This window comes from Phocoena phocoena, chromosome 19 (assembly GCF_963924675.1).
Source record: "Phocoena phocoena chromosome 19, mPhoPho1.1, whole genome shotgun sequence".
Taxonomy (NCBI): Eukaryota; Metazoa; Chordata; class Mammalia; order Artiodactyla; family Phocoenidae; genus Phocoena; species Phocoena phocoena.
Window position 1 is genome coordinate 9,134,382 of NC_089237.1, and position 13,342 is coordinate 9,147,723.

The following is a 13,342-nucleotide window of genomic DNA, read 5'->3' on the forward strand; positions in this document are numbered from 1 at the left end:
ACACACACCCCTTCTCCAGGAGGGAGAAGCAGGGAGATGGAAGGTGCTCAGAGGCTGCCTGGAGGATGGGGGCTCACCTGGGCACTGGCATCTGGGCACTGCCCAAGACTTCTGTCCGGCTGGTACCCAGCACCCTGGCACCCTTGCCCAGGCAGGGACAAGTTGGGCAGGAGCTCCCAGGGTGCACCATTCCTGAGCCGTGAGCCAGGTAGGGAGGGGCAGGGTGGGGCCCGTTTCCAGAAACCCCACCCCAGCCGGAAGCCAGTCCTCTGGGAGCAGCTACTGCCCAGTCAGAGCCGCGGCCCAGCCTCTGAGCCGAGGGAAGGCAGGAACTCCGAGAGACCCTGGACCCCTCATCTGCCAGTCTCCCACACGCCCACTTTCCACCGGTGGTACCCACCTGCAAACACTGCCTCCCCACCCTTTCCCATCCCGAGAGACACACACCACCGCCCTCTCCCCTGACGCCCGCCACCTGACTGTTGCGGTGAGCTGAGATCTTCACGTCCCCCGCCCGGACACCCCTGAGAGAGTCAACTCCGGTAGTGAACTCAGGGAGATCCAAGAGAACCCGAGGAGTCAACTCAGTGCCCAGTGGCCCCAGAGGCCCAAAGGAATTCGGAGGGGGTGGAGCTGGTGGCCGCAGGGGAATTGGATGGGGCTAGGAGGACGAGGGCGAGGTCCCCAAGCCCCGGAGCTGCGACCCCCACCCACGACCCGGCATCCGCTTCCCGGCACTGGCCTGGGAGGCGCTGGGGAGGAGGGGCCCAGCGCGCGGCTCACCTGTCCCCCGCGAGGGCCGCCGGAAACTGTGTCTGGGCTCCAGCAGCTGCGGGAGGGGTCGTGAGGTCAGAGGGAGGGAGTGGCCAAGGGCCCTGGGGCGACCTGTGAGCGTATCAGGCCTGGCGGGGCCAGAGTGCTGCTCCGCCCAGCCCGGCCCACGTGGCGACAGGGCTCGGACAAGTCACGTGACCCGGCTGGGGGGGCGCGCCCCGCTCCTCCTGCTTCCCCTCCCCGTCGAGCCCTCGGCGACTGTGCCCTCTCCCCACCAGCTTCCGACCCCTCCTCTCACCCCACCCTGAGGTCTGACCAAGATGAAGGCGACGAGTGTCTGGAAGTGTTCCAATCTCCGGTTGAAGCCAATTTCTGTGGGACTCAGTTTCCCCAAGTTTCAAATGGAGACAATGATTCCAGACCCTCCCACTTCCCAGGGCGATTATCAAAATAACACCATGCGGCAAAGCCACACGGATACGGCGGGCTTTGCAGGACTACATTGGGTAACCCCTTCCTCCAGCACAGCCTCCTGCGACAACTAGCCCCAAACTGGCTGGTAGAACCCGGGGTTATCTCCGCCCTCCCGATGTGGGCGTGGTTTCCCCAGCAGAGTCCCGGCACACTTCCTGTGTGCTAGGTGGGGAAGAGGGGAGGCACACTTGGGGGCTGTCCCCATTGCTGTTTGCTCCGTTGTTCCCCACAAGCCAGGGAGGGGGGCACTGATGACCCTAGCTCACAGATGAGGAAACGGGCCGAGAGGTCAGTCGGCCTCCAGGGTGTCATCGGCCAGGGTGTAAGTCTTGTCCACCTGGGAGCTCTACCTAGAAACCTGACCTCGAAAAAGCCCGGCAGGCCAGAGGAGAGTCACCCTTGGGTTTGAGAAAAGGGTGGGATTTGGACAGTGGTGGGAGCCATTTCTGGTTGGGAGAAGACTTGAGAGGCGGTCAGGGTAAAAGTGAGCTGGAAGGCAGAAAGGAAGGGGAGGGCCCTCCTGGAGGGGAGGACAGGTGGGCCAAGCCAGGATGTCCAAATAGTCATTGCCTCAGGATGGATCTTGGTACAGGCACCTCAGCCTAGAGAACTAGCTCTGCCCAGCCCCCTCCTCTCCCCGAACACTACTCCCTGCCCTGCACACCCATGCTCCAGTCACGTTTTACTTGCATGATCCCAGGCACAACTTGAAAGTCACCTCCTCTGGGGAGCCTTCCGGGATTGAACCCTGTTGGAGCATGTGCCACTTCCTAGTGACATGTACATTTACTAGTCCGTCCCCCTCTCCCGCTCCGTCTCTATCTCTATGCTCACTGTGTGCCCAGCACCAGCACCCAGCCTGGGGCCTGGCATGGGGCGCGGGGCGGGGGGGCGGGGCGGTCTGGAAAATCAGGAGGGGAAGCAGGCAGGGAGGCAGAAAAAACACTGGAGCTCTTTAGGGATGAGGGGGGAGGCGGAGAGGGAGTTGGAAGGACAGGACCGCGGGGCCTCCCAGGGGGTCCCAAGAGAGAGAAAGGGCCGAGACAACTCGCCGGGGCGGGGCATGAGTGCAGCGGGTTCCTGAGCGCTTCCTATAGGCCAGGCGCTGGGCCGCTTCGGCTTAAGTGCCAAAGATCGAGGCGGGAAGTTGAGAAATAACGCCCAGGGCCTCTGAAAATCGAGCAGCCCTGAGTGGTCGGACCCACCCCCTAAGTTATTGCACTACCGCGCCCTCTGAGCCGGGGCTACCGGCGGATAAGGGGCGGGGCCTGCGCCCAGCCGACCGCAGCCCCGCAGGGTCAGACCTTCGGCCCAGGAGCCGCGGGTCCCCCGTGGGGAGAGGAAGGGCCCGACCCCCGCCCAGCGCGCACGCGCAGCGCCTCACCTGCCTGCTGGCGCTCCGCGCCCCCTCAGGAAGTGCGGGCCTCAGTGGAGCGCGGAGGAAGTGCCGGAGGCGGGGTGAGAGGAGTGCGGGGAGGCGACGGCTAGGGGTGCTGGGAGGCGACGGCTAGGGGTGCTGGGGTTCCTGTCATGTGACTCCTCCCCTCGGCTCTCTCGCAGCCCCGCCGGGAGTGGCGGGAGCCAGTCGGAGGACGGTCTCTCTGTCCCTTGTCCCCAGGTGAGTTGGGTGCAGAGTGAGGGGAGGGGGATCGTGAGGGGGTGGAAGAGGGAACTGAGGCCGAGGAGCTGCTGGCAGCTGGCGGGGAAGGGGTGAGAACCGCTGCTGAGGGGCAGAGGGGTCCCTTCCTTCCTTTCCCACGGCCGGGGCTGTAGCCACGCTTCCCCATTTGGGTTCCATGGGGGGCCGGGGTGGACCCAGTCCCGGGATCTGGACCACCAGGTAGAAGACAGAGGAGGTCCCAACACGTCCAGATTCGAGGTGTTGCAGTATGCTGAATCCAGGGAACTGCTGGGGTTTGCGGCAGAGAGGTCTTCCCAATGGGAGAATCGGCACGTGGAATTGTCCCTTGCCAGGGGGCGATGGGGAAGGGCTGCGGCCGCTGGTAACCGGTTGAGGTGGGGCAGAGCGGGCCTTGGGCTCCACCGCACTTAACTGTGCCCACACCTGGCCTTGGCTTTGTTTGTGACGTCCCATCTTTCCGAGCCCTTTGGACCTTTCTCCCCGTCTGACAGATGGGGAAACTGAGGCCATACGTTGCTTTGAGATGTGGCTGGAGACTGAGCCAGATCTCCTCCAACAGCATCCCCTCCCAGGAGGGGGAAGCGTTACAACCCCAACTTCAACCCCATCGCAGAGATGCTGAGGCAGTGGTCGGTGCAGGCCTCAGGGGAGCCAGAACCTGAGCCGGCCGGCGAGGAGCTGTGGGAGCAGGAGATGGAGCGGCTGTGCTCCTCCCAGGAACCTGTGCGGGTGCTGCCCTACGCCATGGTGGACAAGCGCTTCATCCGGTGGGTGCCCGAACACCCTGCCGAACACAGCGGAGGAGGAGCAGTGGGGCTGGGGAGAGGATGCAACTGTTGGTTGGGGGGGTGGAAATCACCAGCAGTGGGAAGACTCCCTGGCCCATGCTCTGCCTGGCCAGGTGGGCATGCTGGGTGACTCAGGGACCCCTCCCATCACCACCCCATCCCAGGCAGCTGCGGGAGCCTGAGGGGGTGAAGACCTCGTGCTGGCAGCAGTGGCGTCGCAGGCAGCAGACTGCAGGACGGCGCCTGGGGGAGGCAGCACGGCGGCTGGCCCGGGGCTGTGGTCTCTGGGAGGGGGCTCTCTACGAGATCGGGGGTAGGACCCGAACCCCAATCCCCACCTCCTGCCTCCCCTCTCTGGAGTCTCAATGTCTAGTTTGGAAACCAGAGGAGGGCATTATCCCCCTGGCCATTGTACCTCTCCACCCGCACCAACCCACCCCGCCTTCCTCACACATCCCCCTCTGCCCCCAGAGCCTCCCTTCAAACCTTGGTGGATGATGGCACCCCTGGTGGCTGTTAGAGGTACTGCTAGGCCAGCCTCCAGGACTGGCCGTTACACTGAGGTCCCTGCGAGGCTGCTCACCCACACCCCACAACCCTCAGGTTATCAGCTGGGCCCACGGCTCGGCGCCTCCGGACCCACCTGCTGTTCCCCGCAGGCCTCTTCGGCACCGGAATCCAGTCCTACTTCACCTTCCTTCGCTTCCTGCTGTTGCTTAACCTCCTGACCCTTCTTCTGACCACCAGCTTCGTCCTGCTGCCCCTGACCTGGCTCCGCCCCCCTGACAGAGGACCTGCTCTGAACTTCAGTGAGTGCCTGGCCCACGGAGGGAACAGTGCCCCCCGAGCCCACCTGAACCCTGTGGGGCCTGGTCCACTGGGACAGCCCCAACCCTCTGTGTCCAAACCCTGGGCATCGTCCTGCTTGGGTCCAGCCATGAGGCTCTACTCGATCTCGCCTTTTGCATAACAGGCCTCCTGACATGCCCTCATGACCCTGCTCAGGCCTCCTGAGATTGGAGGCTATGGAGTGAGAGGGGCAGAGTCTCACCTATGCCTTGGGGACCCTTGCCTATTGGACCCCTCTCCCTCCTCGACAGCCCTCCAGTGTCCTGGTGGCCACCAGCCCCAGACTGGTGTTCCCAAGTTCAACAATGTACTTTGGAATGTTTTAACCGGCAGGGTGAGTGGGTCTGTACTGGCTGTGGACCAGGGAGGCTGGGGAACCTGGTGATCTAGCCTCAGGGAACCCCAGTCTAAGAGGACCCTCACCCCTCCAAGGGCACGTTAGCTTCTAGGGAGACGATCCTCCACAGACAGGCTGGCTGGGTCAGCAGTGGGGTCAGAGAGAGGCTGAGGCCACTGTGCACAGCCCAGGCCCATGGATATGTGCCCACGGCCCTCAGAGCCCAGCTGGGGTCGGGGTTTGAAGGACAAGAAGGGAAAAAGTGTCCAGGATTCTGGGATAAGCACCACCCTGCCCTCATCCCTGGAAGCCACTGGGTGGTTACCGTGCGGGCTCCCGTGTTCCAGTCCTGGCTCTTCTTCTAAGCTGTGTGTCCTTAGGCAAGTTGCCCAACCCTTCTGAGCCTCTGTGAAATGGGGATACTCTTATTCTCTACCTGATGGGGTCACTGTGAGGGCTAATGTGTTAACAGCAAGAAAACACTTAGCACACAGCCTGGCTCACTTGTCATTGTCTGACATCCCCAGGCCTTCAACAACACCTATCTCTTTTACGGCGCGTACCGAGCGGGGCCTGAGAGCAGCTCAATATACAGCATCCGCCTGGCCTACTTACTGAGCCCACTGGCCTGCCTGCTCCTCTGCTTCTGTGGGATTCTACGGCAGTGAGAGCAGAGCCCCTGCCTCCACCCCTTTCCAGGGGGTCTTCCCTGATCACCCCTGCTTGGCGTGGTACCCCCAAGCTGGCAGGGAGTCCCTGCCAATGGAGGTTCCAGGGCCGGAACTCTGCATCCCCAGCTGCAGACCTCAGGAGCGGGGCCACCGCTCCTGTGTCCCCACCCCCCCACCCAGGCCGAGGCCAGAGGCTGCACTTAGGGCTGCCTGGGACTTCCCATCCCAGATCAGAGCCGAGCCGAGGCTGAGCCCTGGCCTCTGCCCCCTCCAGGATGGTGAAGGGGCTGCCACAGAAGATGTTCCTGGGCCAGGACTACAGGTCACCTCTCAGCGCCAAGGTCTTCTCTTCCTGGGACTTCTGCATCCAGGGGCAGGAGGCAGCCACCATCAAGAAGCATGAGATCAGCAACGAGTTCAAGGTGTGTGTGAGGATGTGCATGAGTGTGAGTTGTGAGAGTGAGTGAGTGTGAGAGCACGTGAGACTATGAGTGTGTGGCTTGAGTGTGTCTGTGTGTGTGTGTGTGTGCGCACACGGTTTTCCAGCTGGAGGCGGGGGCTGTGCCGTGTCTGGGTGTGAGCGCTCACCTGCACGGTACTCTGGGGGTGCTCTGGACAAAACCAGCCCGTCTGTCCCCGCCTCAGCGTCACCCCAGCCTCGCCCAGAGCCTGGCAGCCTTTCTCCCCACGCACACCGACCTGGGGCTGTTTGCCAGCCCCCTCCCCTTCCCCCTGGGCCAGCTGTAACCCACCTGTGCCCCTGCCCCTGCCCCCATGACAGGTGGAGCTGGAGGAGGGGCGTCACTTGCTGATGGTACAGCATCAGACCCGGGCTCAGAGGGCCTGCCACCTGCTCACCTACCTGCGGGTCAACATCCTCATCGGGCTTCTGGTGGTTGGGGCCATCAGTGCTATCTTCTGGGCCACCAAGTACTCGCAGGACAACAAGGAGGTGCCAGGCGACTGACATGCATTTATTTAATCCTGGCCAGGCCTGGGGGAGGAGACGGGATGGTCCCGCTTTGCAGAAGAGGAAACCGAGGCTCACAGAGGTTAAAGCAATTTGCCCAAAGTCATAACCAAGTCACACAGGCTCTACCTGTGGATACCCCCTGCTGCCACTGGGAATAATCCGTGGGCTTCCAGATTCCGGGCCTGCACCAGAGTTACACTTGAAGGGGGTCGTAGGGGATGGGGGAGCCGCTGGGGGCCCCCCAGCCCGCGGCACCCCCTTATCCACTTCTCCCCACAGGAGTCCCTGTTTCTGCTGCTCCAGTACCTGCCCCCTGGGGTCATCGCCCTGGTCAACTTTCTGGGTCCCCTGCTGTTTGTTTTCCTGGTGCAGCTGGAAAACTACCCTCCCAACACTGAGGTCAACCTCACCCTTATCTGGTGAGTGACACCTGGGGGGGTGACAGGTGGGACGGAGTGTGGAGGGCATGGAAGGGCTGTGTCCTGCCGCCTGTCTTGGTTATCACCTGGCATCAGGGGTCCCGTGCAAGGGAAGGCAGGCAGCTGCTCCCACACACAGTCTGGGGGGCCCCGGTCTAAGGTTCTCCAGTCCCCACCATCCAAAGCAAGCCAGTGACTGTTTTTGCCAGGGCACGTTGGGTACCACAGTCACCTACCTAGGAACACAGCTCCCTCCCATGTGCCCTGAGGGTTTACAGCCCTCACCTTGACACCCTCACGTGACCTGTGAAGTTAGGACCATCCTCACTGCCACTGGATAGATGAGGACACTGAGGTTTGAAAGGGTCAAGCGCCTTGGCCAAGGGAGGCTCCCCATGCCTGCTGGGTGCAAGTTCAAACTCAAGCCGTCCTCCGCCCCCAGGCTCTGCTCTGTCTCCTCTCCCAGGACTCGGGTCCTGCCTTGGACCCACCCACCCACAGGACCCCACACACACAACAGCTCCAGCCCAGGTTCTCTTTCCGTCTGCCACCCACCCCTCACTTGGCAGGGTCTGCTTTTCCTTGGGCTTCCCTGGCACAGAAGCTGTCCAGAGCCCATTCTGCGTATCTACCCATTCCGAGGTAGACTGTGTTTGCTTTGAAATTTTATTTTTGGAGTGGGTAATAGCACGTGCACATGGTAAAAAAAAAAAATTCAAAATGCTCAAAAGGATGGAAGATAAAAATAAGCCCCCACCACCCCTGCCTTCCTCAACACAAGAACCACTGTTCCCAGCCAGGCTCCGGCCGTGTATCAGCCTTGAAAGTCCACACTTCATGGGATTTCCCTGGCGGTCCAGTGGTTAAGACTCCGTGCTTCCAATGCAGAGGGCGCGGGTTCGATCCCTGGTCGGGGCACTAAGATCCCACGTGCTGCAAAGTATGGACAAAAAGTAAAAAAAAAAAAAAAAAAAAAAAGAAAGTCCACACTTTGATATAACGTGCAGGCAATCGTTTGGGGTTAGGCCACCCTACCTGTGTGATCCAGTTACATATTATTCAGGAGTATGCATGCACGTGTTTGTGATATATGGACGGTGTAAACGGACTAGGGCATTAATAGGCCTTAGAAGAGAGAGCTCACCTGCATTAATGATATAAAAGCACGTATGTGCCTGTGAATCTCCAAGCTGGGTGTGGGGGGAGGATGGCTGGACTGCCGTGTTTCCCAAACTGATGTAAACAGAACCTTTCTCCTGTGAATCATCTAGAGACCAAGATTCTAGGGAACGCACTTTGGGAAATATTGCCACGCATGGAGCAGTTTGGAAGGAGGCTGGGCTCTGGGTTTCGAGGGGGCTGGGCCCGGGAGAGACTTGAGTTCATGCAGATGTCAGCCACACCTGTGTCCCGAGTAGATGTGCCATGTACCTGGGCTCCTCCGCTGACACAGTCCCCGCCCCCTCCCCTGACCCCCAGGTGTGTGGTGCTGAAGCTGGCCAGCCTGGGAATGTTCTCCTTCTCGCTGGGCCAGACTTTGCTGTGCTTTGGCAGAAACAAGACCAGCTGTGAGTCCTACGGCTACAACGCATGTGACTACCAGGTGGCCGGTGACTCCATCAGGGCCTGTCCCTCCTGTCCTCTGCAAAGCCCCACCTCTTTGATCTCCTCGTCCTTCTCAGGGTCTCACCTTTGTGAGAGGCTGTGGGCAGAGTCGCCCACCCAGCAGTCACCTCCAGGGGGCGTCATTCACATCACATTCTGCGCTGTGCAGAAAGGCAGCCCAGACTGTGGGCGTTGTCTGCTGAAATCTTATCCCAGGCCCGGGTTTTAACTTAGCAATCATATCAGACTCCAGGCAAGGCTCCTAGACCACAGAGTCCCCCAGCGGGTGGGTGAGGGGCGGTTGGGGACCGAGGGTAGTGACAGATGCCCCCTCTGACCAGTGCTGGGAGAACTCGGTGGGGGTGGAGCTGTACAAACTCAGCATCTTCAACTTCCTCCTCACGGTGGCCTTCACCTTCCTTGTCAGCCTGCCTAGGAGGTGAGCCACGTGGGGACACTACGGGGGTGGAGTGGGCGTGTCTGGGGGTGGCCAGTGGCCACAGCCAGGGGTGAGCGCTTCTACATGCCTGTTACCGTGTGAGTGTGTTATGGTCCACAGCCAGGACCGACGAGGTCCACACACTTCTGGGTGGTGGGTACCTGGGCACTCCCCTCCCCCAGGCTGCTGGTGGAGCGGTTCTCAGGCCGGTTCTGGGCCTGGCTGGACCGGGAGGAGTTCCTGCTGCCCAAGAACGTGCTGGACATCGTGGAGGGACAGACGGTCACCTGGATGGGCCTCTTCTACTGCCCCCTGCTGCCCCTGCTTAACAGCATCTTCGTTTTCCTCACCTTCTATATCAAGAAGGTGAGGGCTCAGGGGCTGGGAGGGAGCAGGGCCGCACCTGTGTGGGCACCTCGAGCGCCTTCAGCAGAGCAGCCCTCAACTCCTGCTGCTGCCCCGCCGGGCACCTCCCATCTGCACACTGCACTGAGGCCCCTGTGTCCTTGCTCGCTCCCTAGTACACCCTGCTGAGGAACTCCAGGGCATCCCCTCGGCCATTCCGCGCCTCCAGCTCCATCTTCTTCTTCCAGCTGGTGCTCATCCTGGGCCTGCTTCTGGCCGCTGTGCCCCTGGGCTATGTGGTCAGCAGGTGAGGGGAGCAGACGGGCTGAGGCTGCCGGGCCGGCAGCTCGTCACCCGAGCACTGACACCGGCCCTCCTCTGGCGGTCTCTCCCCAGCATCCGCTCCTCCTGGGACTGTGGCCTCTTCACCAACTACTCAGCCCCCTGGCAGGTGGTCCCAGAGCTGGTGGCCCTCCGGCTCCCACCCCCTAGCCAGCGCATCCTCCACTACCTGGGCTCCCACGCCTTCAGCTTCCCCCTCCTCATCCTGCTCAGGTGCCTTTCAGGGCAGCAGGGGCCGAGGGAGGGGCACTCCCAGCCAGTCTCATGGGATCTGGGGGCCAGACAAGGAGAGCCCAAGGTCGCAGGGAGCCAGGGGCCCAAGGGCACGTGTCCTGGGGGTTGCCCTGTGCCCCTGGGCAGCCCCTGAAGGCCCTCACCTGTAAAGCGGGCACTTTAAGTGTCCACTGGGGAAGCACGTTGCCTGGTGCAGACACGCTGTGAGCCTGCCGCGCTTGTTATTCTTACTACCATTTAGAGGAGAGGGGCTGAGCGACCAGTGGGAGGAAGGAGAGGAGAGAGAAAGCGGTGTCTAGGAACCTGGAAGAGAGAAGACCCCGGGAGGTGGTTTTTAAGACTGGGGTGGGGAAGGAGGAAGTAGGGGGCTGACTGACCTAGCATCCCCGTCTATCCAAAGCCTTGTCCTGACCGTGTGCGTCTCCCAGTCCCAGGCCAGCGCGAGGGCCATCCGGGGGCTCCGGAAGCAACTGGTGTGGGTGAGTGTCCGCCGGACTGGGGAGGGGTCACGGACTCCGGGCAAGACCCTGTCGGGAGTGTGGCCTCAGGCCGCGGATAGAAGCGGGGAAGGTGGAGGGAGGGAACCGGTGCCTCCGGCCGGGAACCAGTCAACAGGAATGTGGCTTTAGGCTTGGGGACCCGGTTTAATGGGAGTGTGGGCTTGGGCCGAAGTAGGAGGTGAAACTGGCGGGGGCGTGGTCTCTGGCCAGGCTGGGGCGGGACCTGATGGGGCGTGGCCTTGGGCTGGGCGGGATCGGGAGGGGCGTGGTCTCTGGCCCGGCGGGGCGGGTCTAGGGATAGGGCGGGAGATTGGTGGGGCGGGGCCGCAGCGGGGGCGGGGAGGGGAAACTCTAGTGGGGCGGGGCCTCGGGGCTGCTACTACGAGGTGGCCGCTTCTCCCGCGGCAGCTGGTGAGAGGAGGCGCCGCTCGTAAACCGGCCGCTCGCTCCCCTCTTCCGCCCCAGCAAGTGCAGGAGAAGTGGCACCTGGTGGATGACCTGTCGCGACTGATTTCGGAGCCGGGCTCCGGCGACTCTCTGGGGCGGAAGAGGGGAGCGAGTCCCCTCACTCCCGAGGTTCGCGCCCGAGATCCTTCTGCCCCGGATTCCCGTGCCCGGGCTCCCCGGGACCCAGGGCCCCCAGGCCGGAACCCTCCCTTGAGGATCCTGCCGGGTTGTGCGGTGTCCGGGTCCCCGTCCGTAGCTGCCACTTCCCCAGCGGTTCGGAGCTGTAGCACCGACCCCCACCACCGCCCGGAGCTTCCCCAGGGCCCCGTGTGCAGCTCCCCACTTCCTGACCCCTCGCCCCACGCTCGTGACCCCAGGTGACCACCGCCTCTCTCAGTGGGCCCTCCAGCAGGGTGCCCCAAGGTGGGGTGCATATACCTAGGGGCGTCAAGAAGAAAATATGGGAACTTGTATTTATATTTTTATCTCAATCCTTAAAAGTTTCTATTTTTGTTGAATGTTTTATAATATGCATAATATGTTAGTATAGTAACCCATGAATGCAGTTTATAAATACACACCCGTTGGCAGTGCTCAGGAATTGTTTATCCTGGGCAGTACCATTATAAAAGTCCAGAGACCTCCACCTGCGGGAAGGGGAAGGCCTGGCCGCAGTGAGAGCAAACAGTGGGGGCTTACTGTGCTCTGACTGCAGGCACCCTACACAACCTCCTGTAATTCCTCCTTCACCTGTGAGACCACTGAGACCCACAGACGTTATGAGTCAGCAAGGGGCAGAGCTCAGATCTGACCTGCATCAGGAGACACTCCGAGTGTGGGCCCCGGGAGGTAGCGGAGCCCGCTGCCCAGGAAGGCAGGGCTGCATCCAAGATTCCCAAGCCTCCGGTGCCGAGGCTGCAGAGGTTCTCAATCTGTGGTTCTCAGCCTCGGAGAACTCCTGAGAAGCCCCGTCAGATGCTGGCCCTGTGCCAGCGATTCTGACGCAATTGGTCCAGGTGCAGCCAGCAGCCAGACATCTGGACTTTCTAAAGCTCCCAGGTGACTCCCACCGGCAGCCAGGGTTGAGGATTGCTGGCCTAAAGAGCCATCAGGAGGGAAGGTCAGGAGAAACCCCAGGACGTACTTGATGAGGCTCTACTTCCAGCAGCAGGAGGCCAGCGCCTGGCTGGATTCCCAGCCTAGACACGGCATCTGGGCGGCTCTGGCCCGGCGCCCTCAGTCCAGGGGCTTCACGTGGTCATTGCAGTCTTGGCTGGTTCAGCTCCTCCTGTCGCTGTCCCTCTCTCTCACTCACCCAGCATCACATGACCCATCTGCCTGTCAACAAGTGCCGGGCCCTGTTCTGGGGCTGGTGATGAGACTGCGGGAGGCACGGGGAGCTACGTGCTCAGCTTGGGGAGGGCAACCAGTCTGGCCCCAAAGAAGGCGACACACGTTGTTAATTAGCAGCTTAGGGTCAACGTGTGGTCCCGGACCAGCAGCACCAACATCACCTGGGAACTTGTTAGAAAAGCCAGTTCTCAGGCCCCACCGCACCTCCTCTAAGGGTGGAGCCCAGCGATGTGGTTTAATGAGCCCCCGGGGGTGAGGCTGTTGGGTGCGAAGCGGGAGAACCTGCAGCACTGTGGCATCCAGGTCCATCTCATCACCTTCACGTGCCTTCAGAGAACCCGCCAAGTGCATCACCGGATGTGAGGGGGACGAGCTTCGGGACCTTGAGGAACTCAAACTCGGGGCCTCAGTTTGCTTGACCAAAGCCTGGGGATGACACCACCCTCCTCTGCGTGGTTGTGAGGATTGAATGAGCAGTTACTTATATAGTGTCCTTCCTAGGAGAGCAGTTGAGGCCCTATTACAACATGGTCATTGGCCTAAAGGAGCAAAGTGGGAGAGATGGGAAGGGGCCCTGATGGCCCTGTGACCGTGCTGGCCCAGCGAGGCAACCTGGGGCTCAGGGGGGAGCCGTCGCAGTCAGCAGGAGGGATTCGTGGAGTGGGCGACTAGCGGGGCCTTGGGGGATGGAGGACTCGACAGGAGGTGAAGGCAGAGGAACGGCCTGAGCCATGGTGTAGAGACGGGCCGGGCGGGCCTGAGCTGTGGAAACTGGGACTCTGAGGCCTCTAGACTGGGCTCTGGGGCCCAGGAGGACAACCAGAGTGAAGGCGGAACCAGCACACCTATGGCTGGGCTTGGAGAGCCCGGGGGTCCGGTAACGTTGAGCGTCTACCAGCAGCAAAGAAGACACACGTGGGCAGGGAGAGGCCCGTGGGGTTATTGCAGTAAGTGAAGCCAGGGTCTCTCCAGGTGCAGGAGCCCCAGTGCCTCCACCTTGGGCGGGGGGGTCCCGGACTCTCCCCACCCAGCCCTGAGAGGGCTCCCAGCTACTCTGGCCAAGGCAGCCCAGCACAGATTCCCACCCAGGGGACCCTCCCAGGAAAGTGACGCAAGGAGGTGCTGGTAAGGCCATTTATCATAGAGGAGA

The 13,342-nt window shown here is 61.7% G+C and overlaps 1 protein-coding gene across 1 annotated transcript; it reads left to right on the top strand.

The window, feature by feature from the left end:
* The first annotated feature begins 3,505 nt into the window (after nucleotides 1-3,505).
* On the top strand, nucleotides 3,506-11,126 carry TMC8 (transmembrane channel like 8). Its single transcript, XM_065897106.1, has 16 exons — nucleotides 3,506-3,657; nucleotides 3,843-3,991; nucleotides 4,338-4,487; nucleotides 4,779-4,861; nucleotides 5,392-5,528; nucleotides 5,810-5,957; nucleotides 6,317-6,487; nucleotides 6,788-6,927; nucleotides 8,407-8,530; nucleotides 8,874-8,971; nucleotides 9,154-9,337; nucleotides 9,493-9,623; nucleotides 9,713-9,871; nucleotides 10,293-10,371; nucleotides 10,858-10,916; nucleotides 10,952-11,126. Exons 1-16 carry the CDS (start codon nucleotides 3,506-3,508, stop codon nucleotides 11,124-11,126), a joined length of 2,139 nt encoding a protein of 712 aa, XP_065753178.1.
* The last annotated feature ends 2,216 nt before the right edge of the window (nucleotides 11,127-13,342 follow it).